Source organism: Rhinolophus sinicus, linkage group LG03, assembly GCF_036562045.2.
Source record: "Rhinolophus sinicus isolate RSC01 linkage group LG03, ASM3656204v1, whole genome shotgun sequence".
NCBI lineage: Eukaryota > Metazoa > Chordata > Mammalia > Chiroptera > Rhinolophidae > Rhinolophus > Rhinolophus sinicus.
The window spans coordinates 63,646,106-63,669,680 of NC_133753.1; the positions used below are offsets into that span (position 1 = coordinate 63,646,106).

Below are 23,575 nucleotides of genomic sequence, written 5' to 3' on the forward strand. Positions count from 1 at the left end.
TGATCATTAGACCAGATTTGAAAATTCACCCTAGACTTAACATGCCAATATATGTGATTGTAAGATCCTGGAAAACTAACAAGCTAAACGTGTTTGCTTATCAATTCAAATATTTATTGAGCACCTTTACATGCAAGGCACTGTAGGACAGCTGAGACCAATGCTTGCAGTTGGAAACAGGGTATCTCAAAACAATGCTTCCAGGACTGCTTTCCTATTTAACAAAGTGTCTTCTAACAGCAGTTTACAATAGAGAATTTAGTAGAGCTCAAATTTGTCTCAAAATTCCCAGCTCATCTGATTGTTTAGCTACCTCACATTCCACACACACCTCCATCACTATTATTCAACACTTACGTATCTGTAGAGAAGTTCAAATTTAATATACTACAATCATACCTCAGTTCAAAAGTAGTATATATCAAATTATTTCCCTCTAACTAAATTTCAAAAATGCACTGATCTTTCTTCTCCAAATGGCAGTGAATCTGTTATGTGTTCCTTAGCTTTAATTTTCTCTGCATCCAGCCATTCATGTTCATATAACATTTCATTAGAGATAATACATGATGCATTGATGCCCTTGCAAGCACTTTCTTCAAAACCAATTTTGTGCAAGAAATGCATTGATTCTTGATTATCAATCATTCTCTATAATATTACCTGAAAATGTGCCTACTCTGTGCATTTTTTGTTTTTTAATCTTCTGGGAGGAACAAGGATTATCACCTTTTTTAGACCTGTCTTCAAAGTGCATTTACCTCTCAATTCACCTGATCCCATTCTATTTGAATATGTCAACCAGTATAGTTAGGGGGGAAAAATATACTACTAAACCCTGCCCAAAATTATATACGAGTATGGATTCTCTGCTTTTCTTTTGTGTTCAAAACATTTTGAAACTTGTTACTGAAAGGCCTACCTTCACGTAGTTCATCCATAATTCTGGGGGGGATACCTACATTTATTATAAAATTACACAAAGTAATTTGTATGAAGTTTATATAACTGGACTTGATCCATGACCTTAGAGTAGTTCAATCTAAAGGACTCCTTTAATAAAATGTTTTCATAAATTGTGATACTAGTTAATATATATTTGCTTTAAGTACATCTACTGTCCTTACCTGCTAAGACTGTTTGTGTCTTGTTACTCAGGGTAACAGGTATATTACCTTACACACATTGGTACTATGTGGCTAGTCTTTCTTCATTGTAGAACAATTTCTTGAGACATACTCTTGCCGTCAAGTTGTACAAAATTTTGAAGTCTCCACGTAAAATGCTTCAAGGATTAGAACACCAAAAACCTTCCTCAAATGGCATGTTGGGAACTGAAAACAGTAAGGAATCCCTATGATAAAACAACTTTAGTGGCACCTCTCTCAGGTATGTCTCAGGGCATTATGATTCTCTACTCCAACTCAGCACAAACCTCCCAACACCAAGTTCTGCTTTAATTATTATAACAGATTTATTTATTTCAAGTTTATACATTCTGCCTTCCACTCGCCAAACTTCTTCTGTTCTTAGGTTTCTAAAAAAATAGTCATTTTTCAAAAGCAGAAAAGGAAAGATATATATTTAATATACAAAAGAAAAGGCTAAATCTGACATAATTATATTCTTAAAAACATTCCATTTATTTACAGATGTATAAAAAGGCGAATTATTGGTCTACTGAGATCATGCTTCTTACAGAGTTAGGGTGAGAGCTCACTATTCTCCCGATTCCTCAACTCCTCTCACTCAACGACATCTTTCATAATCACACATGTAATTTTCATAGATCAGTTTTTCCTGGGGTAAGGTTAAAGGTAGGAATTTTTGGAGATTTTAAATTTCTGTCCAACTGTATGATTGTTCTGAAGACTGAGCCCTCCTCAAAATAGCCCTGATAACTTCCTAGTTCTAAGAGGTCTTGAAAACACCATTATCTTGGGGGTTTGTAATGACATCTGCAGCCTTCCTTGAACACCGGGAATCATCTCTCATTTCCACCTTTGTACATCTCTCATAAACAGAGTCAAATATCTTCCCATAAAGAACTGATTATTACCTGTTTGTCTATAAAAAAGGGAAGAGTGTTCAGAGCAGAATGGTCCTTCTTTTCCTGAGGATTATTCGCTCACTTGTCTGTTCCTTGGCTGACCCTCAAAAGCCTAACAAGAGCCTTGGGAAGTCAGGAGGAAACATGAGGACAGGACAAGCAAGGAAATAATGGGAAACTGCTATACCTGGATTAAAGTACTAGCATCTCCAAGGACAATTAGTAGCGGGGAAGACAGGTGCTGGACTCCTTGGCTAAGGCATTGATTAAAATCTGCTGGGTAAAGAGGAGTGGGAGGATAATGAAAAGCTGAAGGGCACTCATTACCCACTTCAAGCTCCTTCAGTAACCTTAGAGGAGGGAAGGTTGAATGCTAGATGAGCAAGCACAAAACCAACAAGGAATCTGTTCCCACTGCAATTTGCAGAGGAAATTTTTCCATCCTTTTCAATCTATCAATTACCAGATTTACTAGGAAGGGAACCAACCAGGGAGAAAGAACTCACTGGCTAGAACCATTCCAAAGTTGGTCTTACAACCTAGGTCTGAAGATCAGCTGAATGGGATTTGGGATAAAGGCGGCAGGGGATATAGGAGAAATAGCATCACCCAGGCACAGCCCAGGCACTGGAAGCTCTTGTGTTAGTGTTCACAACACAAGCAAATCCTGTCAATGAAGACAGAACATGGGTTACATTCCAAAATATAATTATTTAAGAAAGGCAAAATGCAGCAGCTAAATCCCAGTCTATACATTTTCAGAATAGTGATTCTTGCCCCCAGGAGTTTTCAAGAGACCCCCTCAAGTGCACCATGATTATTTACAAACTAGATAGGAAACATCATTTCTATACTCAATACAAATCTCATCTTCTAGGTTGAAAACTTCAGCCTTTGAGAAATCTATGAAAACAACTATACAAAAATATAAATATCTTTATCTTTACAGGCTGTCAGTCCATCATACCCTGACAGCTAATGAGTGAAAAAGTTCTACAGATCATTGAATCCATGGTAGCAGATAATAAAAAATATATCTTGTGATTCAAATACTGCCTATTTCCCTGGTAAAGAGTGCCTACGGTGACTTTCCTTTACTTGACATCATCTGCAGGTAATAGCGAATGAAACCTTCAAGCACCAGGAGGCTGGTTTGATTTGGGAAATATCCAGCCCCACAATTTTTTTCATTTTGGCCACTGTCTCTGGTCTGGGAAGGGAATGCTTTTTATTTTAGCTATCTCTTAAATGACATGATTTGTGAAAGGGGGAGGGCTCCCTCTATGCCTAACTCCAAAATATGTATTCCTGGTACTGTGAAATAGTCTTTTCAACGCCCAAAGACAATAAGGGAGAACTAGCATATTTTTTAACATCTCAAAATAATTATCTTAGTAATAAAAGTTAAAAGCATTCCTACTTTACCAGAAGGCTTCAACTGATAATTCTGATTGACAAGGAGAAAGAATGGAAGTTACCTGGGATATAAAAGAAGAGAATTTTGCTAAATGACACACAGTCCTTCACTTTGGTATTCCATGGTACCCATCCCTCTCTCCCCTAACTCTTGAAACACCAACTAGTAACTATCCTTTCTGGATCCCTCTGCACGAGTGCATTACATTCCTAGGATTTCAGACTTAAACAACAGCTATCAACTATAGTTCAGTCCATAGCCAAGTCCAAAGTTTCAAGCAGCTTTTTCTCTGGGAGGGAAGAACTAGGAAACCACTATGGATCTAGAATCTTGTTATGAATTCCTTGGGTAAGAGGGGCACCTCGTGTTCAGTAATGGATCACATCTTCTTAAAGAGGATGAAGAGACCCAGCACCACAAATGAGGTAACACATTTGAACATGATCAGAATTTCATAGTAGTAACTTCTTATACGAGGTCAGAACCCTTTCTCTACCATTAGCCACTGCACCAGAGCCAAGGATCACTACGCCATGACACAAATAAACAGACGCCAACAGAGAAAGGAGGTTTCCCCTCACAGCTTGGCCTCTGCCTGAGGATAGGTAAGTTCATTTCCCTGTAGAACTTGGTGAGGCCCCCGAGTTGCCTGATTTGGCCACAACAGGTGCCAGCGTAGGCATCACCTTGTTCTCCCGGCATTCCTGGTCACTCCCAGTTAAGTTTATTTTGTGTCCAACTGACCCAACTTTGGCAGCTACAGGTGCCAAGCAAGGCATCACCTTGAGACTCTGACTGTCTGCGTCACTGGAAGGATTAGCTACCTTTAAACCTAGGGGTGCCAGCTTTGGCATGGGCCTCCACAGAGTATCTGTGCTGCTGTTCTCTGGGCCTGCCTTCATGTGTAGGATGGGGGGTGAGGACACACTTTCAGGCTCGGCAGGAACGCGAGAAGCACTCTTCCCTCCATCACTGGCTTTCCGATGGGAAAGAAGGGAATCCTTTATCTCAGTGTCAATAACAATCTTAAGGACATCTGGCTCAGAGGCTGGCTCTGCGAGCTGCTTTTCATTCTCAGAGAAGTCATCATCTTCCAAGTGCAAGAGGAGGGGACTCACAGAGTCACTCTCCCCTTGTACATCAGGCAACTCTTTCAAACCAGTTCCCAAGTGGCCAACCTGGAAAGTCGCTCTGTTCCCAGGCGGAAGCTTACTGATAAAAGCCCGTCGAGCATCCCCTGGGAATTCTGTATCGATTGAGCTCGGCAGTTCTGCCAGGCTAACAGAGTCGTCATTTAGTTGCTGATTAAGAAAGGCAATCTCATTGAGCAGAGACGTCAGAGTCTCATCAGTATCATCCTCATCTTCTATGTTAGTTAGCAGTCCGCTGGGATCCAGTGCTGCTTCCTCTATAGCTGATGCTACCTTTCTCAGTTCCATCTCTATGCTGGAGTCTTTGAGATCTTTCATCTTTAATTTATGAAATGGAGACTCTTTTGGCTTCAGTCTCTCTCGTCTTGATTCACTCTCTTTCCATTTATACTGAATCCCTCTCATATCACCAGAAACTTTTTTGGGTAAGAACTCTTGTGCTTCTTGCATACTGGAAACATCAACTACTTGTGGAAAACCAGAATCTTTATTTGCCAGAAAAACCTGCGTGGGACTCAGTGCCATTCTGCCATCTCTCTGGTTGCCTCTCGTAGAGATTCTACCTGAATCTTCAAAGGAGTTATCTTCATTCCTGACACTGTTTTTCAGGTGGTCAGGTGGCTTACCATCAGGAACTTCATGAGAGTATTTGCTGCCACTCATATCTACCAAACCTCCGTCTGTGGCCAGTGATGTCACATTAACAATTCTTGGCATCATGAATAAGTCGTCATTTTCTGGGGGGGAGAAAAGTTCATTTAGATCTACAGCAGTAAGCATCTCTCTCATTCATACTCAATGACCATCTCGGGGAATTGTAGTTAAAAGTCACCAGTCTACTTTTATCAAAAGGATGAAAGGAAATATTAGTTCTTCAAATTATGGACCTAACCTAACAAGATAACAGGTAAAACCTAACTGAAAGATTCTTTGATATTCCATCATTAATGAGCTCTATTTAATTATTTCATAGAAATGCTCCCCAAGTTAATTCTTTATGCTGAGGCAGACATGCACCTTCAATCTGTTCACCCAATTAGCTGCTATTCTGAGGGAAAAATGAAGCTTTATAGGCAGAATTGTAAGAGAAAGAATGACTCCTCCAAAATGGATTTAGCAGTATTAGATTAATATGGATACCTTTTTAACCTTAATAGAAATTTAGGTGACTAGAATCTAAATCATCACAGTGAGACTCGTTTTCAACTCTACCCCTTATCCCCAAAAGCAAGTGGTGCTCAAACGGAATCAGTCTGGTAATGTGGGAGTGTACCACCTGAGCACAACACAAAATTGACAAATATTTATTAGCACAAAAAAAAGTAACTCCTCATCTTCCTTGTACTCTCACATCTTTTCAGTTCCTTTCCTACTTAAATGACTAGAGATCACAAAATAGTTCCCAATCCCAGGTAAAAAAGATCAATCAATAATACCGCAGATGGAGCCAAATGTGTTCTAAAAAGAGGGTTATCTCTTACCAAGGCACATGCGAATCCAATAGCTCTTCATCGTTACAGAACACATTCACAGGCTTTCCGTCACTGTGAGATACCGGGAATACTTCTTTTTCACTATCCAGGGGACAACACCTATGACATACCTGACTGGGTCACAGCACTGTTGGCAACTTGAGGCTTCAGATCTGCTTCTAAGAGAGCAGGAGGAACAGTTACCACTGGTCCTGAGAACAGGGGACCTTTTAAGGTGAGCAATTGCCCTTGTGGAGTCATCACGATGTTGGCAGAGGTGTGTGGAGTGTTAGAGGGTGAGGTATTTTCTGTAAGGAAGATCAGAAATTAGTTAATGATAAAAAAAAAATCTTCAACTCAGAGAAGATGCTAGTTGGCAACTAGCATTACCAACTAATGCTAGTTGGTAACTAGCATTACCAACTAATGCTAGTATAGCCTAGGAGTCTAGGAGACACCCCAAAACTACATACTGACTTAAGAGGCAAGAAATAAATTTCAAATTTAGTTAGAGAACCTCAAGTTGGAATTTATTTTCTGAACCACTTCTCAGAATAATGGTTACCTGTCCACTGATCTTTCTAATGAACAGAATTTCCTACTGCCGAGGAACAGAGCTACGGAACTACTTTTTCAAGGGAATGCTTCTGATAGCCTTGAGGCTGAACCTAGGTAAAGGCACACACAATTCTATCCCTCGGCTTGCTTTCCTATAAACCTCTAACAAATTACGTCATGTTTCTAGACCTCAGTGTTTCCATCTGTGAAATGAGGTAAAGGGACTAAATGATCATTAAAATCCTTTCTTGGCAAAAATATCACTTGATTCTGCAATGTTAAAACTAACTCATATTTCAGTATTCATCACTACTTTTTTAGTTGATTTAATAGATTTCCTGATTCATGCACTGGGCTATCCAAAGAGTAAAAAAGGATATGCCATCTTCTAAGTACATAAACAAGTACTGTAAAATCAATACAGCCTCACTTCCAAAATCAAGATAGGAGAGCCATAAGTTAAAACCAATTTACTAATAGGCAATTCACTGATAGGCAACCTGATGGAAAATAGAGCTTGATTCAACAAAAATACATATTTTTTAATTTCCTATTTATTTATCTCAGCTAGAGATAAAAATTCCTCAACTCATGAGCAGAAGTGCAGGGAAATCAAGAGTTCATATATAAAGTCTGAAAAGATGGCAGCCTAAAAAACCATGAAACACTAGAGGAAAAAACATGACTGTAGACTGCTATCAGAAGTAGGTCTTAAATGTTACCATGACTGGTAACTTCTTAAGATTTGCTTGAGGGTGAAAGCTAGAAACGAAAACCTAATGTAATGCTCTACTTTTTATACAACCTGTATTTATATTTAATTCATTCAATTAAAACTAAAATTATGGCCACAAGATGTTCAGTCCACTGAACTGATGCTCATCTACATTAAGGAAAGCAAAGAATGTCCCTCCTACCTGTGGCCTGGTCTCTTTTTCTGGAAAGAATCAAAGGTTTCCCCTTTCTGTTATTTATAAACATCTGTCCAAGATCTACAGATGATGCAGAAGATCCTTCCTGCTGTTTGCTAGTCCTGGGAGACACATCAAACTCATCTGATCCCATCTTCTTTTTTCTTTTTTGTGCCTCTAGTGCTTGTTGTTTTGCATAAATATACTCTAGCTTCTTCAGGACCACTTCTTCTGTCTTACCTATAGGTTGACAGGGAATAAATTGTCACTCTCTATATGACCCCACATAATAATGAGAAATAGAGTCAACTGAAATCCAGTTGATTTAACTATATTCCCCAAAACTATGGAAGGTAAGAGTGTTTATAATCCAGAAGAAATATCCCACCCAGTGAAAAGATAACTCTGCTGTTAACTCTGGGAATCAAGCTTTAAACTAAGTAGTATCTGAAAGAGCTGAGGATTTCTCTTCACTAAGCTGTTATTATACGCTTTACCAGAGATCATTCACATATCTCACCTGAAAGAGATGATACTTTCCGTATCAAAATATTCCGTTTGCGAGTCAGGAGATTTTTCTGTCCTATCAACTTGTCTGCCTGATCTGTTAGTCCCTGAATTTCGCTGAATGCCTAGAAGAGAAATAATAATATCATGTCAATCAATTCCCTCTTTCCTAAAAATGGATGAGGCCTACACAATTTCTTTAATGGAAAAAAATTTAATCTAATATTTTAGAGAACTTTATTAATGCCATTAAAAGAATTCTTAATGTTTTAGAATTTTTTTTTTAACTACAGGTTTTCTGGCTTACACTTCTAGGGATACGTATTTCCAAAAAGTGTCACTGAGTGGTTAACAGGTGTTCCAACTACTGTAAGGAGATACAAAACATTTCATTCTGCTTAGATTTTAATAATAAACTTTAAAATTATCTTCTAGTAAAATCTGGATGAAATAACTTTGTTCTAGAGGGATATGAATGCTTGCCTTTTACTCCTCCAACTTCTACTTTAAAAGCAATTTAAATGAAATTACCTTAGATACTCTACGTGCAAACTTAAAACTTCTGCTACCTTGAATATTTCAGATTTTCTTTTAAAAATGACTGTCAATGATATTGACATACATAAGAAGTATGTTAAAATTCACTTATGTTGTGCTTTTCACTGTGATAAACTTTTCTAAATGCTACGGAGAACACCAATGTAAAGACATTGTGCTAAACAGAGCTTACCAGGGTTTCTGACTTTATTTGAAGGAGGGATAACTCAGCAGATTAAAAATCTGACTTTCAATGAAAAGCTACTCTGACTCAACTTAGGGACTTTTCCCCCTAAAGGACTTATTGGGCCTTTAGCTGTATTGAGATAAATACAGCACTATCTCAATCTCCCTCATATGGTAATGTTTTCTCTTCTCCTAACATTTCTAGAATATTCTCTTAGTCAAGCTCTTATTTGTCATTTACACAGAACACTTACCCTAGTAAGAATGAGACTTTTGGAAACCTTGGAAGAATGAAGTAATCCCAATGTGATCTTCAGTTTCTCAAAGAGATCCCTCATTTCACCACGCCGGCGCCGCTCATTAGCAGTGTGTGTCCGGCGATAATAAGCAAAAGCTTCTGCTTCTTTCTGTAGTTTTTCACTCCAATAATCAGGCTTCAGTTTTAGAGGCATTGGTGGAGCCTGTCCAAACAAAAGATTGCCACTTAAATATCTCACATCTACCTTCCCTCTTCCTCCATCCCAAATGGCATTGCTCTGTATCAGACACCTGCCATCTTCTGTCGGGACTATCATAACAGCCTCTCAATTAGTCATCTTACCACGACTGTCTATCCTTCCTCCCAATTGAACTTCAACAGTGTTAATTCTTAAGTTATCATTTAAAACTCAAACTTTGCATTTTTCAGAAAAGTCTTTCTTGACCCTCAGGATGCCTTAGGCTTCCTTTCTATTTATTACATTTCAATTTTTAAAATTGTTTACTATAAAGAACAGATACATATAGGGTTTTAAATAGAAACATTTAAAAGGCTTTTAATGAAAAGCAGCTATGCCCTGAACTTGTACATGGGTCTTCAGAAACAACCACTTTTTGATGCTTTTAGATGCTTTTTCTGGTTCTTACATCTTTATTTAAATTAAAACAAAAACAAAACAGTACTGTAAGCTTATTCTTTTCAATTTTCAATGCTATCTATTTACTTCCTGCTACACAGAAGAGGATTTAGCTCACACCCCTCTCATATCACATCTCACCACCCCTAATCATCCTAATATAGATATATCATTAATTTTAGTTCTTTTATTGACTCCTTTGCAACTTGAATGTAATTGTTTCAATCCCTTAATTCATCAACAGTTTCTCTTTGTAAAATACGGTATCAGCACTCATTATCCTTCCCCTTATTTTTCTTCCCTCTTTCACTTCGTAACCTGTCATCTGTACTTAAACATTTTTGAAGATTGAAATTAAGTCTTCCATACTTTGTTCAGATTATAAAAATTTTTTTAAATTATTACCAGTGGCTACCCTATTATGGCAATGTGAATACTACTCAAAGTGAGTAACTACATTTCCTGTTTTCTACAGTTTCTTGGTTTTGTGTTTTTCCCCCCGCTGATGTTTCTAATTGTCTTCCGTATTATCTAACACTGTTTGCCTTTATCATAACCCTGCTAGTACTCCAAAATTCTTATATAAAATCACTGTCTTTCTGAAATTAAATTCACTGAGCATTAGTATAGTATGGGAGAATAAAGAAAACTAACACCAAGTGTAAATATATCAAAACTCTACAAATAATTTGCATGTAATAATTAGGGTACAAAAACAATGGACTATGTAAACAAGCTATTATGAAATTCTTATATCTGAAGAATGCTTTAGGATGAATGAAAAAATACAATAATATATACAAAATGACTATATGCATGTAAATATGTATCAGATGATCCCCAAAACCAGACTAATCACCCAGTGGTTTTTGAAAGGACCTGAATACCACCCTCCAGCTCAACCCAATCTCCATCACTGTGCTTATCTCTTAAATTAAAAAGACAATAACAAGTAGAAAATTATTTAAATAACCAAACTCTCTTCAATTTTCAGCGTTAGGACAAAGAGAAAACCATGATTAATTATGGTACCATGATATCATACAGTGAATACATTAATAAAATCAAAAGTTTATAATTTCATGGCTCCTTAAATTGCTAGCCATCATTTCAGAGAATAATTAATTTTTCAGGTCACTAAACATCATGAGCCTAGACAAGGAAGAATGCCAGTTTGTTTTACATCACATCATTAGTTTATAGGATTAAAATGGATATGGAGTTTTATGAAAACTGATAAGCACACATCAATTTTCATAAACGCCATATCCATTTTAATTCTTCTAAATTATTTTATCATCTGGGGGTAACAGAGAATTAAGAGGAAAAAAACAATAGTGTAATTTCATTAAAGGGAAAAAAGCTGATTATATTAGCTTACTGGTAAGAATATCTAATATAGCTAATGTAGTTTTTAACCCTAAGGACAAATGTATCAATTTTAAATGACTAATTATCATTAAGTATATTATAAATACCTTTTGACTTCTTTCAGCAGCTTTTTCATCTGAAGAGATATGGGTACGGCACCTAGATAAAGACAGTATTTTCCGATGTCTTACTGAAATTCAGTAATCTAAGACCTATTTTCACAGCTGTATTAAACCAAACCATCCCAAATTATCTAACTTATAACCAGCTTTTCTCCATGGTCTGGTATGTGGCAATATGATTTATTCAACAATATACTGTTTTCTCTAAGAAACTGTCCAAATAGTCCCTAAAACTACAAATTACTTTTTTCAATCACAAAACATTTCAGACATACAAAACTGTAAAAACAAACATATAATGAACATCCAGTTATCTACCACCTAGCTTGAAAAACCTCTAAAAAATATAGGAGGATCCTACATGCAGCCCACCCAATCACATTTCCTTTCTTCTCATAGGTAAACACTCCCAAGCTGAGTTTACCATGTACATCTTTAGTTTTACTAGGAATGTAGGACGTATCCCTACACAGACAATATTATGTAGCACTTTAAAGATTTTATATTACATATAGTGTATCTTTCTTTAACTGATGTGGTTTGCTCAATATTACGTAAGAGACATGTTGACATATATATATAATTCTAGTTCAATTATTTTAACTGCCATATATATAGTACACCAAAGTGCGAATTTTCCAAAATTTATTTTTTCAGAATGCTAGTAACTTAGATTGCTTCCACATTTTCCCAATGCTATAAAGAACAATCCCATGCACGACCCCTTGTACATACGTGTGCGCTTTTCTAGGGTACACACGTAGGAGTGGAGTGGATGGTGGAAGAGAAAGGCATGCAGTTCTTCAACTTTAGTGCTGGCAAACTGCTCTCCAAAGCGCTTCTAACGGTTAGACCCCCCCACCTGTAGTATGTTCCGAGGGCTCCACAACTAGATAGCAGTATCAAAAATCTTAATTTTGCCAATCTTACGGGTATAAATTGATAAAGTCATTGCGTTTTAATTAGCATTTCCCAAATCATTTGTGAGGTTGAACAAATGTGCATTGCTTACTAGCCATCCAGATTTCCTCTTCTGTGAATTGCCTGGGATATCCAATACTTACTTTTCTAACTGAATCAATTTTTTCTTACTGACATATAACAATTACTTTATATGCCTGACACTAATTCTTTGTCAAACATGTATTACAACTATTTTCTTCACAGTCTGAGTTTGCCTTTTCACTGTCTTCATGGTGTTCTGGTTGACAAAAAATTTTTAAATTCTTAACAATCTGCTCCTTTACAACAGTGTGTGCTCTTTGTGTACTGGTTATTCTTGGCCCTCCATTATTTCAGTCCATTAACACGGTAACTCTCCATTTAGTGAATTCTTCTTCAATGCCTTTTAATAACATTTTATAAAAGTCTTGTGCAACTTCTGTTAATAGTCCCAGTTTTTTCCTATTACTATTATAAATGTCAGTTTTTAGATTACATTTTTTGTTTGTTGCTATTGTTTAGGAATTCAATTTTATTACGCTGAACTTATATCTAGCCAATACTGCTAAACAAGTCTAATTAAGTTTTTAAGAGATTTAAACTCTTTCAATTTAACATCCAACTAGCTCTGGAGAGAAGAAAACGACTAGGACTACCTCCCCGGCCCTACTTCAACCATCACAGCATCACTAGGGATACAGAAGCACTCTCTCAACTCACTGCTACTTTATATGGTGGTTAATGAGATAACAGGAAAAGCACAATGTCTGGCACAAAGTAAGAAATCATATCTTCTTTCCCTTCCTTCTCTCATACCCCAATCCCTAATCAATACAAGGCTCACTCACTAACAGAGAAAAGGGAATAAATTTTCCTGAGCAAATTATCATGTCCTCTATATGTTCATCTCATCAGCTGAACAGGTAGGAAAATTTTCCTAACTGTATCCAACCTGTTCAGCTAGTAAAGTAACCAAATTTAGAATTTAATGCCTTATTCTTAAAAGATAAAGGAACAAACCTTTGTTGAGCAGTTCACTCATGTCAGTTATACTACTTACATATTAATATCTCACTTAACACTTCAAATGGTGGCATTTTCCTCATTTCATTCGTAAAGAATCTAAGATTCAGAGAGATTTTTAAAGACTTTGCCCAAGGATGAATAGGTACAAACTAGCAAAACTAATATTTTAATACCAATGTGTCAGTCTCCAAAAGCATACGTTACTGACAGTTACACAATGTCTCCTAGTAACAACCAAGGCAGGTTAATTATCTCTGCATTTCAGCTTCTCTCCTCATTTATTAACCAGAAAAAAACCTAGAGGAATAAAGGCACCTAGTCACTTACCCAGAGCTCCTAACAGAACAGTTTTGTTTAAGGTTCAAAAACAACAACAATCCAAAGAGAATGAAGACTTACGGCTGTTTAAAAGTCTGTGTGTGGGCAGCTGTGCCCTTCACGTGGGCCCCACGAATCTCCTCGGAGAGCTCGTCCACCGTCTCGATGTCCACCTGTTCGTCGTCGTCCTCGGTGAATTCTACACAGTTATTCTGAAACACAGCATTCCAATAGTAAATAAAGTACTGGAAAGCAAGCACACCTACACTTTTCAAATGAATGTGCCCCTTTATAAAACCAACCAGTGCCATGCATTGGTCTTATACCTTGAGTACTGATAATGCTAAACTTGTTAATTAATCATAAGGAATTAACTCATAAAGCAACATACGGCTGGAGTTAACAACCAAGAACTAGATTATAAATCATAGATATATATTAAACAGACATCATTTGACTGAACAAAGTCCCCCAAAAGCTGTAGTGATACTGCAATGTTATTTCTAGTGGACAAAATTCAGGTACAGAATAGTAAAGCTGCATAAATCTTAAGATGAAATACCAGTAAATTAAAATTTGGCAAGGGGGAAAGTGAAAAGGAGCACAATTCAGGTTCTTTTAAGAGTGCTTCGTGGCTAACCTCCTATCAGACTCTCACAAAAACATATTCAAGGAAGATATGGAAATATAACATAGCCCAATCTTCTAAGTCTCTCAATCCCACAAAATGAGAGCTTTTGAAGAATTTTAGATTTCAAAAGAAGCCCAGGCTTGCTCTACTTGCTTATTACACCACAAAAATGAGTCAATCAGTAAGCATTTATTGAGCACCTGTCACAGAAACTCACTGTATATTTTATGTAACAATATATAGATTGAGATATGCAGATATTTTTAAGTCCACCTTTAAAAGTAGTGTTTACTATGCCAGAAACTAAACAGGAAGTATGTTATCTATAATTATACTGCACTAGCGAGGCACAACTCAGATGAAGCATCCCCATCACCTTAATAATTCTATGATGAAACCTGTTGGAAAAGTTACTTACCCCCAAATTATATGCTCCATAAGGTTGGTAAGACACTAAATGCAAGCCATCATTTATGTTCCCCAATTTAAGCACAATTTAACCAACATATATTAAATTTAAACAATGTAAACAATGTATATTATAATTAACTCTAGGAAGCTAAATCATGAAGTCACAATAGAATCTAAAGAGTCTGAATAGTAATGTAGGTAGATGCTTTATAATAGTATTAGGTTGGTGCAAAAATAATTGCAGTTTAAAAGGTTAAAAACAACTGCAAAAACCACAATTACTTTAGCAACAATCTAATAAAACTGAATAATGTCTGCCTACTGCATTGCATGGCTTTAACTTCGGGCTTTGTAAATATCCAATAAAAGTCACAATGGATGATTTATAGGCTACTCACAACTTTCCTTACACTATTCCAATATAATGCTAATCCCAAGCATAAAGATATCATAGGTGTATACATGTACATAAATACAATATAGAATTTAGGTTTTAGAGATATTTTAATATACTGCCATTACTTTAATTAAAAAAGGTCAACATACTTTGTTGTATGTCAGATTCCCTATTAGGAAATTCAAGCAATGCCGCCCTGTGTGATCATGACACTCTAAAGGTTCTAGTAAGTCAGTTCTACTACAGCAATAGTTTTCACTGGTTTTAAAGTTGGACTGGTTTTGGTCTGATGCTTAACCAGGCTGCCTTACAATGGGAGACTGCAAAAAGCGCAAGAAAATCTGCAATGTAACTCTTACTAAACTCAATGAATTCAGATCCTTCAGCTACCTACAGGTTATCTCTCCTCAAAAAGGATTAGGCTCGAGATAGGACACTGCGGCAAATGCTACAGAATCATCCAATTGTACAGCTAGATCCTTGTTTTACAAATGAGACAACTGAGGTACAGAAATAATTAACACAGAAACATTAAAATAGCTAAACATTTTAGTTTTAAAATACTAATCTTTTTGTTATGTTTTATCTGCATAAAGGCTGAATGACTCTCAAGAAAGTGAAATTCTATAACAACCAACTGCATGACAATCAGTGCAGACGGCCACTTTATCTGCTCCTGAAGAGAGAGACTTACTTAGATTTCAGGGCACCCACACAGGCAGCTAACTATAATCTCCTTATGATTTACAGCAGATCCCATGTCAGAGGTCAGTAAATCACACAGCCCATCACCTGTTTTGGTAAATAAAGTTGTACTGGAACACAACTCCTACACTCATTCAGTTACTATTGTTTACGGCTGCTTTCATGCTACAACAGCAATTGAGTCGTTGCAGCAGCGAGCCATCTAGCCTGCAAAGTCTAAAATATTTACAATCTGGCCCGTTACAGAAAAAGTTTGCCCAATTCATGCCCTATACCATACCTGATTCTCAGTTACTTAGTTCAGTACAAACAACACTAAATAGGGAGTCTACAAAAATGGCATCAAACATAAATTATAAAGGTCATATTACAAACGTAGATGACCAAAGTTCTAAAAACTAATTATTCAATTCTAAAAACTAATTATTTAATTTTAGGAGATAACTAAAAAGCAACTCAGGGCACAGTTATATTAAAACAAATTGTATTTTCCATTTTTCTCCAAAAAGAACAATATCTCTCTAAATGCAGGTAGGTAACTTCTCCCCCAGTTCTAAGGTCACCCAGTCCGTTTCTTATATCTCTACCAGATAACCTATAATCACTTTAGATAGAAACTGTCAAAAAAACTAACTGGGACCAAATGGGACTAGTGGTTTCAGGATTTCTTTTATTTTTTCTTTAAATCTAACGTGACAGGGACTCTCGAGCATCTATCCCCCAAAGGCGTAAGCCAGCCTTTCCATGACATCAGACAAGTCTCAAAGAACAGTATAAGCTCAATAAATGTTACCGGACTGACACAGCCTAAAAACTACCAAGTCATTTCATCGTGATCTAAATCTAGGCATTCAACTGAATGTATCAAGGTCTTAGTGATCTTCTGGAAAAGATACTGTCTCTAATAAATCATTTAAATCCTTGAGGTTTCAGCCACAACAAAAATGAGCTCACCACCTTTTCTACATCCTCAACCTCCTCACTCTGGTAGTCAGAAACAACATCCACAATCTCATCAACAGAATCATCGGTTTTCTCATTCTCATCTTCCTCGTCATCTTCTTCCAAATCCAAAACACTGAAGTCAGCACTGCTTCGCCCATTCTTCTTTTCCTGCTTTAGTTGTATCTGTTCTGATAGCAGTAAGTGACTTTGAAAATGTCCTTCCTCTCTGCTCCTTTTTGTAGCTCTCCTCGGAATAATGGAGAAGGTTGCAGGACTAGAAATCCTACTCCAAGAATCACATTCAGTTTTTAAAACTCTGGTATTCTCAGTAGTTCTGCTTTTTCCAAGTAAATCAGAGATGTCTTGTTCTTGTTGAAACACATCTGAATTTTCCTGACAAGTCTTAGTCTCCTTAATTAACTGTTCATCTGCCTCTTTCTTGCATTCTTGTGAAATTCCAACACATTTCCGGGTCATTGGGCCCTTCAGGTGTTTTCTCCATCTCTCCCTAATGTCCCTCACAGCACCTCCACATACTTTCTCCTTGGCCTCTGGCTGTGGATTAGATTGATGCTCCACAACTATGCTCCCTGAATATTCAAATTTACATTCTTCCTTAGAGACGACGGGAAATTCATTTGATTTTTCCTCTGGACTATCTAAGCCTTTCTGCTGTTCCACTTTCACATTGCTTATACTGTGGACTGTCACATTGCTGGCTTTTTCAGAAATGGTCTTAATTTCTAGAACAGTCAGTTTTTCTTTGGAACTGTCATGATTCCTAATCCCATCTTCCTCAACATCTTTATAGTCTTCATTTGTGTGTGACCCAGTGATACAGGAGTGCTTAGAAGATTCAGCAGTTGCAGGACCTTCTTCTGTAAGGGATTCTTCATCTAAATGATCACCCCCATCTTCCAAAGAATCATTCAGGGTTTCTTCTGAGGCAACAGCTCCTGAGTTTTGCTTTATTACATTAGCCTCAGAGTCTACAGCTTCCCCTTCTGACTGTAGGGCCTTCTTTGTTTCCTGTTCTCTTTTTAAAAAGTTCATTTCATCTTTCTGGTCTGCATTCTGAGATTCTCTCTTCATCTGAAGAGAAGCAACATGTTGAAGAATGGAGCTGGGAACAGGCTTTTGTCCTGGGAGCTGCAACAAGGCAAAACTACCAGACTGGAGAGGAATGAGGCTGGCTGTACCAACAGGCTGCCCTCCTGAGCTATAGGTTATTTTGGTTTCAGAGCCTGTTTTACTTGCAAAGCTTTGTGGTTCCGGAGGGGAAATCCTCAAGGTCAGTGTACCAGACTGAGACACAAAACTAGGTCCAGAAGAAAGCAATGATGGTGCCTGCGTGAAAACATTCACTGCTTGTGAAGACCCAACAGCCTGAATTACAGGACTCATAACAGAGAAAGCAGAGGATGAAGCAGAAGATGGTGGAGTCTCTGAAGGCTTAGAAGGAGTGGGTAACCGGATTCCCATCACAGACCCTGGTAAGAAAAAGAAAACTTTAATTCACCACTGCCCATATCAAGACTTTCAAGGTATGTTTTTCTTTTTGAACAGGTGACTCTAAGTGACTAAGAAGACCAATGCTGGTATATTTATATACCATATGGCCAAATGATTCAACAAAAGAAAGATCTCGTTTTATACCTGGGTTCCGAAACATGACAGGCTGTAAGTTGGGCTGGGTATTAGAGCCTCGAAGCTGATGCAAAGGGAGGAGCTGGACAATCTGCCCATTAGGGTGCCTAAACAGGTTCATTCCACTTGGGCTCCTAATAGGCTGCAAGACCATCCGATGTCCTGGAAGTTGTGTGTTTGAGACAGGTCTAAGAGTAGGAGAACCCTGCTGCACTGGAATCAACAATAATCGAGGCCCAGTACGTTTCACTGGGTTAGGAGGGACCTGTGGAGTAGCCACTGGAATCTGAGGGGCATTTTCTGAAAAACAGGAAATGGAAACATAGTATCAAAATTTCCCTTTAACACACTTAGGAAAAAAATTATTGTGACATAGGATCTGACCATGCTACAAATAACTTCTAATCTGAATTGTAAAGTTGGTGAAATCCTGTACCTCTATGATACACTACTTAATAGTCCTATAGCTAAGAACAATTTATCTTAAACCTAAGTATTAACTGAACTTTGCAGAGCCTTACATTTAGAGTGGTGAGAAAAGAAAGCAAAAGCCGACTTTCGCGAAACCCAGACAAGCAGCATCTGGCTTGAGCGTGTCCTGTACTTCTGGCTGAGCAGGCCTAAGCCGGCACTAATAGCAGCCGGCCTAGGTTCATGGCTTGGCCTCTCTAGGTGCTTCCAAGCACAGCACGGGCGGCAGACATCTGCGGATTTCTCTCTGGCTCCCGTTGGCTGGTCCCGGGGGGGGGGCACGGGCTGTGGCTGAAGTAGGCCTACAGCGGATCCCCTCCAAGGTGGTTCTGGGGCTGGCACCCCCAGTGGCCAGCTTTAAAACGAGCTGGAGCATCACCTAGCCACCTCCAAGTATGACACATGTAAGGGGCGGATTGGGCAGGCACCAGAGTCCTGCTGCAGCAGATCCTGCTCTGTAGGGTCAGCCCCTGCACAACAACACTGCCACTGTAGTCAAGGCCAGTCCTCACAACCAGTGAGCCCAAGGGTCAGTCCCTCACACTGATGTGCAATTATCAACCAAGGCTCAACTACAAGAGGAGGGCACATATAACCCACACAAAGGACACACCTGGAGCGCATGGCTCGGGTGACCAGAAAGACTGCGTCACTGAACCCCACACACACCTACTACATAAGGCCACTCTACTAAGACCAGGAGACATAGCAGCACTACCTAATACATAGAAACAAACACAGGGAGGTAGCCAAAATGGGGAGACAAAGAAACATGTCCCAAATAAAAGAACAGAGCAAAGCTCCAGAAAAAGAACTAAGCGAAATGGAGATAAGCAATCTATCAGACGCAGAGTTCCTGACACTGGTTATAAGAATGCTCAATGATCTCAGGGAGAACTTCAACAGAGAGATAGGAGGCATAAAAATGGGAGATGGAAACCATCAAAAAGAACCAGTCAGAAATAAAGGATACAATAATGTAAATGAAGAATATATTATGAAGAATATATTACAGGGAATCAACAGTAGATTGGATAAGCAGAGGATCCAACCAGCAATGTAGAAGACCAGGTAGCAGAAAAGACCCAACCAGAACAGCAAAAAGAAAAAAGAACCCCCAAAATTGAGGAGAGTTTAAGGGGTTTCCAGGACAATATCAAGCGTACCAACATTCGCATTATAGGGGTACCAGAAGAAGAAAAGAGACAGCAAGGAACTGAAAACCTATTTGGAAAAATAACGAACCAAAACTTCCCTAACCTGGTGAAGGAAATGTGCTTGTATGTACAAGTACAGGAAGCACAGAGAGTCCCAAACAAGATAAACCCAAAGAGGCCAACATCAAGACATATCATAATTAAAACACCAAAGGTTAAATACAAAGGAAGAATCTTACACGCAGCAAGAGAAAAGCAGTTAGTTACCCACAAGGGAGCCCCCATAAGGCTGTCAGCTGATTTCTCAACAGAAACTTTGCAGGCAAGAAGGGAGTAGCAGGTAAGAAGGAAATATTCCAAGTGATGAAAAGCAACGACATACAACCAAGATTGCTCTACCCAGCAAGGCTGTCATTTAGAACTGAAGAACAGATAAAAAGTTTCCCAGACAAGACAAAAATGAAGGAGTTCATCACCACCAAACCAGTATTACAAGGACTCTTAGAGGGACTTCTTTAAGACGGGAGGAAGGTTAAGGATGAGTGCAAGGGGAAGGGATTAAGAAGTACAAATTGGTTGATATACAGGGATGCAGGGTATAGCATAAGGAATATAGTCAGCCATATTATAATAACTATGTATGGTGTCAGATGGGTACTAGATCTTAGGGTGATAGATGGGAGGGGTGTTGGGGGACAGGGTGAAAAAGGTGAAGGCATTAAGAAATACAAATTGATAATACAGTATGAGGAATATAATCAACAATGTTGTAAAGATCACGTAAGGTGCCAGATGGGCACTGGACTTATCAAGGGGATCACGTCATAGACTGTGTAGATGCCAGACTAATGCACTGTACACCTGAAGAGCTGAAGTAGAATAATATTGAATGTCAACTATAACTAAATATATAGGTATATATAGTCACAGGATGTGGAGTACAACATAGGGAAGACAATCGATGGTATTGTAATAGCTATATAAGACGTTGGAGGAGTAGTAGCTTGGGGCTGGGATATGAGGGGTTTAAATGTCTAACTATTACGTTGCTTTGTACACCTGAAACTAATAAAAAACTAAACTTAAAATTAAAAATAAATAAAAGAAAGCACAATTGTCAAGAGGTACATTTAGAGGGACAATGCTTCTGCCTAATGAAAAACACAGACAGGCCTCTAAATCTGGATTCTCATTAAAACTAGAGATGGTTCATGATAAAATTTAAAATTCAGGCTGCTAACACTTAACTAGACTTCGATTTAGTTTCACAGGTTATATTCAAATAAGATAAAGTCAAGGACTAAAAATTATGAGGTATAAAAAACATCTTGGCTTTTAAAATTCATTCACAAATAAGCACAAATATTTGTAGAAATTATTTTTCATAAGGGAAAAAATACATAAACCCCCCCCCCCCAAAATGGAATGAAATTAAGAGACCTCAAAGTAGCAGGGAAATAAAGCCTGATCAGGAAGAGATAAAAGACAGTTTTAGAATAAATAGAAAAAGCAAAAATTTAATGAAGATGTGAATTAAAAGAGATTTCAAACCATTAATAGTACCTAAAGATTCACTTTAATCTTTGGAAGAGATATTTAGAAATACTAAAGACATGGGGAAAAAATAATATGAGTAATCTACAGATAGATTTCTGGCCATGGGGATAAAAAGGTAGGAATAACGATACGAAGCATAAATGAAACTAATCTAATATTATCGTTCAAGTTTAGTAAACTTATTTATCATCATTAATAAATATTTTCATTAGTTTATCACTAAACAGAAAATCAACAAACCAAACAAAACAAACAATAGCTTAACATGTGATAGCCAAACAGACACTCTGCCCACGAAACATACCAAATTTCTAAAAGAAAGTCATACTCAATATTTACATGACAAATTATATACAGAAAATCCAGGACTTCTCTTGAAAATGAAATAAAACACAAGGACCAAACTGTTCATGAAAAAAAGTGTGCAATTTACACACACAAAAATTAATCTATCTTATGTGAATTAAGAACATGTTAAAGCATTAATTTCCTGAACATTTCTATTTAAATTAAGTTTTAGAGTGATTCAAAATTAAATTTCTCCAATTCAGAGAATGAAAGCAGCCTTTAACACACATGCTTAATTGGCATTATTTATTGAAACGTGGGAGGAGGAAGAGAAAAAGAAGGGAAGTCAAATGAAACAGTCACAGATATCATAAAGTGCCTGAGTTGAGACCCCCTTTTATGAACCTAGAACAAAATTATACCACTTCCTCAGAAGTAGCAATTATCTGAGTCAGCTCCATTTATAAAAGAGCAGATAAGAAAATCCGTTAAGATTAGCCTTGCCTCAAGGGGTATTACAGAAGGTACTAGGTTTTAGGTAGTGTATAGATACAGAATAAACCATATCACATTGTCAGCAAGTAATTCCCTTTTCAATTTTAATCTTTTGATTATATACAGAAGTACCAGTCTTTGATATTGTCTTTAATATTATACCAGCATTTTCTAGCTTTCTTCATTAACAGAGAGAGAACAAGCCATATGCTAAGATTACTACATTATAGTAGCTAGCTAGAATACATTATTTTTTATTATTGTTTACAGTGTATTTATTTACAGGGTTAACCTCTATTTTTGCAAGTGATGTTGTTTTCCAATTACAGTAAGACTGCTCCTTTTTAAAATACATTCAAGTAAACAAATGAGCTGATTAAATAAAAACATTAATACAGTAAAATAGGAATGAGAACAAATTATATGAATGTATATTCAGAGTGACTGAAATCTGAGAAACAATAAACTACAAAAAGCTAAATGACTTTAGTTTCATGATAGAATTAAAAATATAAAGGTTAGAATCCATATGGTTTAGAAAACATAACCAGTTAAAATATGAGCAGATATGAACCTTGAGATTCAATAGGAAGTCAAAGCAGTTTCATCAACAACAATCTCACTTCCAAAATGATATGTTAAACTCGCCTTTTTTATATGTTTATTTAGTGGGGAGAAGCAGAAGACAACACATTTGATACTGTGATTCACTTTGCCTTTCAACAGAACTTCAACTTATGAACTAACTCCCAAATCATTTCTTTCCTAAAACATCAACAGTGTCTTGGACCATGTCACTAAAGGCAAAAATATTTAGTAGTAAAAATATCAATAACCAAGACAGAATTGCTGTCGGCTATTTATTTCCCCTTAAATCTCACTCTTCTACAGCAATTCCTCTTTGAGTACACTAAGAAAACTACTTACTTTAGCTGGTTGAATAAGGATATAAAAATTACAAAAGTTATAGATGATGTAATACAGAATTGTACACCTGAAATCTATGTCATTTTACTAACAATTGTCACCCCAATAAATTTAATGAAATAAAATTTTTAAAAAAAATTACAAAAGTATAAGATATTCCTATTTCAAATTCACTTAACCTAAGCCAACAAGAGAAAAATTTTAACCAAATAATTGGTAAACATGTAATACATTAGAGTCCTAAGCAAAGAAATATGCCTCCTTATTTCTATTTCAATCCGTTTGTATATAGTAAATTGAATAATGTCAGTAGTATATGGGAGTTGGGCTGATTCACAAATGATTTTTTTCTAGGCAAGGGGACCTAGAATTTTAATCTTCAGCAAGGAGAAAGAGAAAGTCTTCATCTTGGCTGCCACATAGGCAAAAACCTTGTGATCTCTGTTTTTCTTTTTAAATTAAAAAAGCACCAGCCCCTTT

The 23,575-nt window shown here is 37.2% G+C and overlaps 1 protein-coding gene across 20 annotated transcripts in view; it reads right to left on the reverse strand.

The window, feature by feature from the left end:
- Positions 1 to 1,565: 1,565 nt before the first annotated feature.
- The window catches only part of MGA (MAX dimerization protein MGA), a 132,071-nt gene continuing 110,061 nt past the window's right edge, over positions 1,566 to 23,575 (reverse strand). For 12 of the 20 annotated variants that reach the window (XM_019725430.2, XM_019725431.2, XM_019725434.2 and 9 more), the window contains 9 exons: positions 18,210 to 18,500; positions 16,563 to 18,043; positions 13,546 to 13,676; positions 11,164 to 11,215; positions 9,044 to 9,250; positions 8,080 to 8,191; positions 7,566 to 7,799; positions 6,222 to 6,398; positions 1,566 to 5,355 (listed from right to left, as the gene is read on the reverse strand). In XM_019725430.2, the coding sequence (XP_019580989.2) occupies positions 4,079 to 5,355; positions 6,222 to 6,398; positions 7,566 to 7,799; positions 8,080 to 8,191; positions 9,044 to 9,250; positions 11,164 to 11,215; positions 13,546 to 13,676; positions 16,563 to 18,043; positions 18,210 to 18,500 (3,962 nt within the window). In that variant the 3' untranslated portion in view covers positions 1,566 to 4,078. Of the gene's footprint in view, positions 5,356 to 6,221; positions 6,399 to 7,565; positions 7,800 to 8,079; positions 8,192 to 9,043; positions 9,251 to 11,163; positions 11,216 to 13,545; positions 13,677 to 16,562; positions 18,044 to 18,209; positions 18,501 to 23,575 lie in introns of those variants that run through there. The other 8 variants (XM_019725436.2, XM_019725443.2, XM_019725438.2 and 5 more) reach the window with 4 other exon arrangements.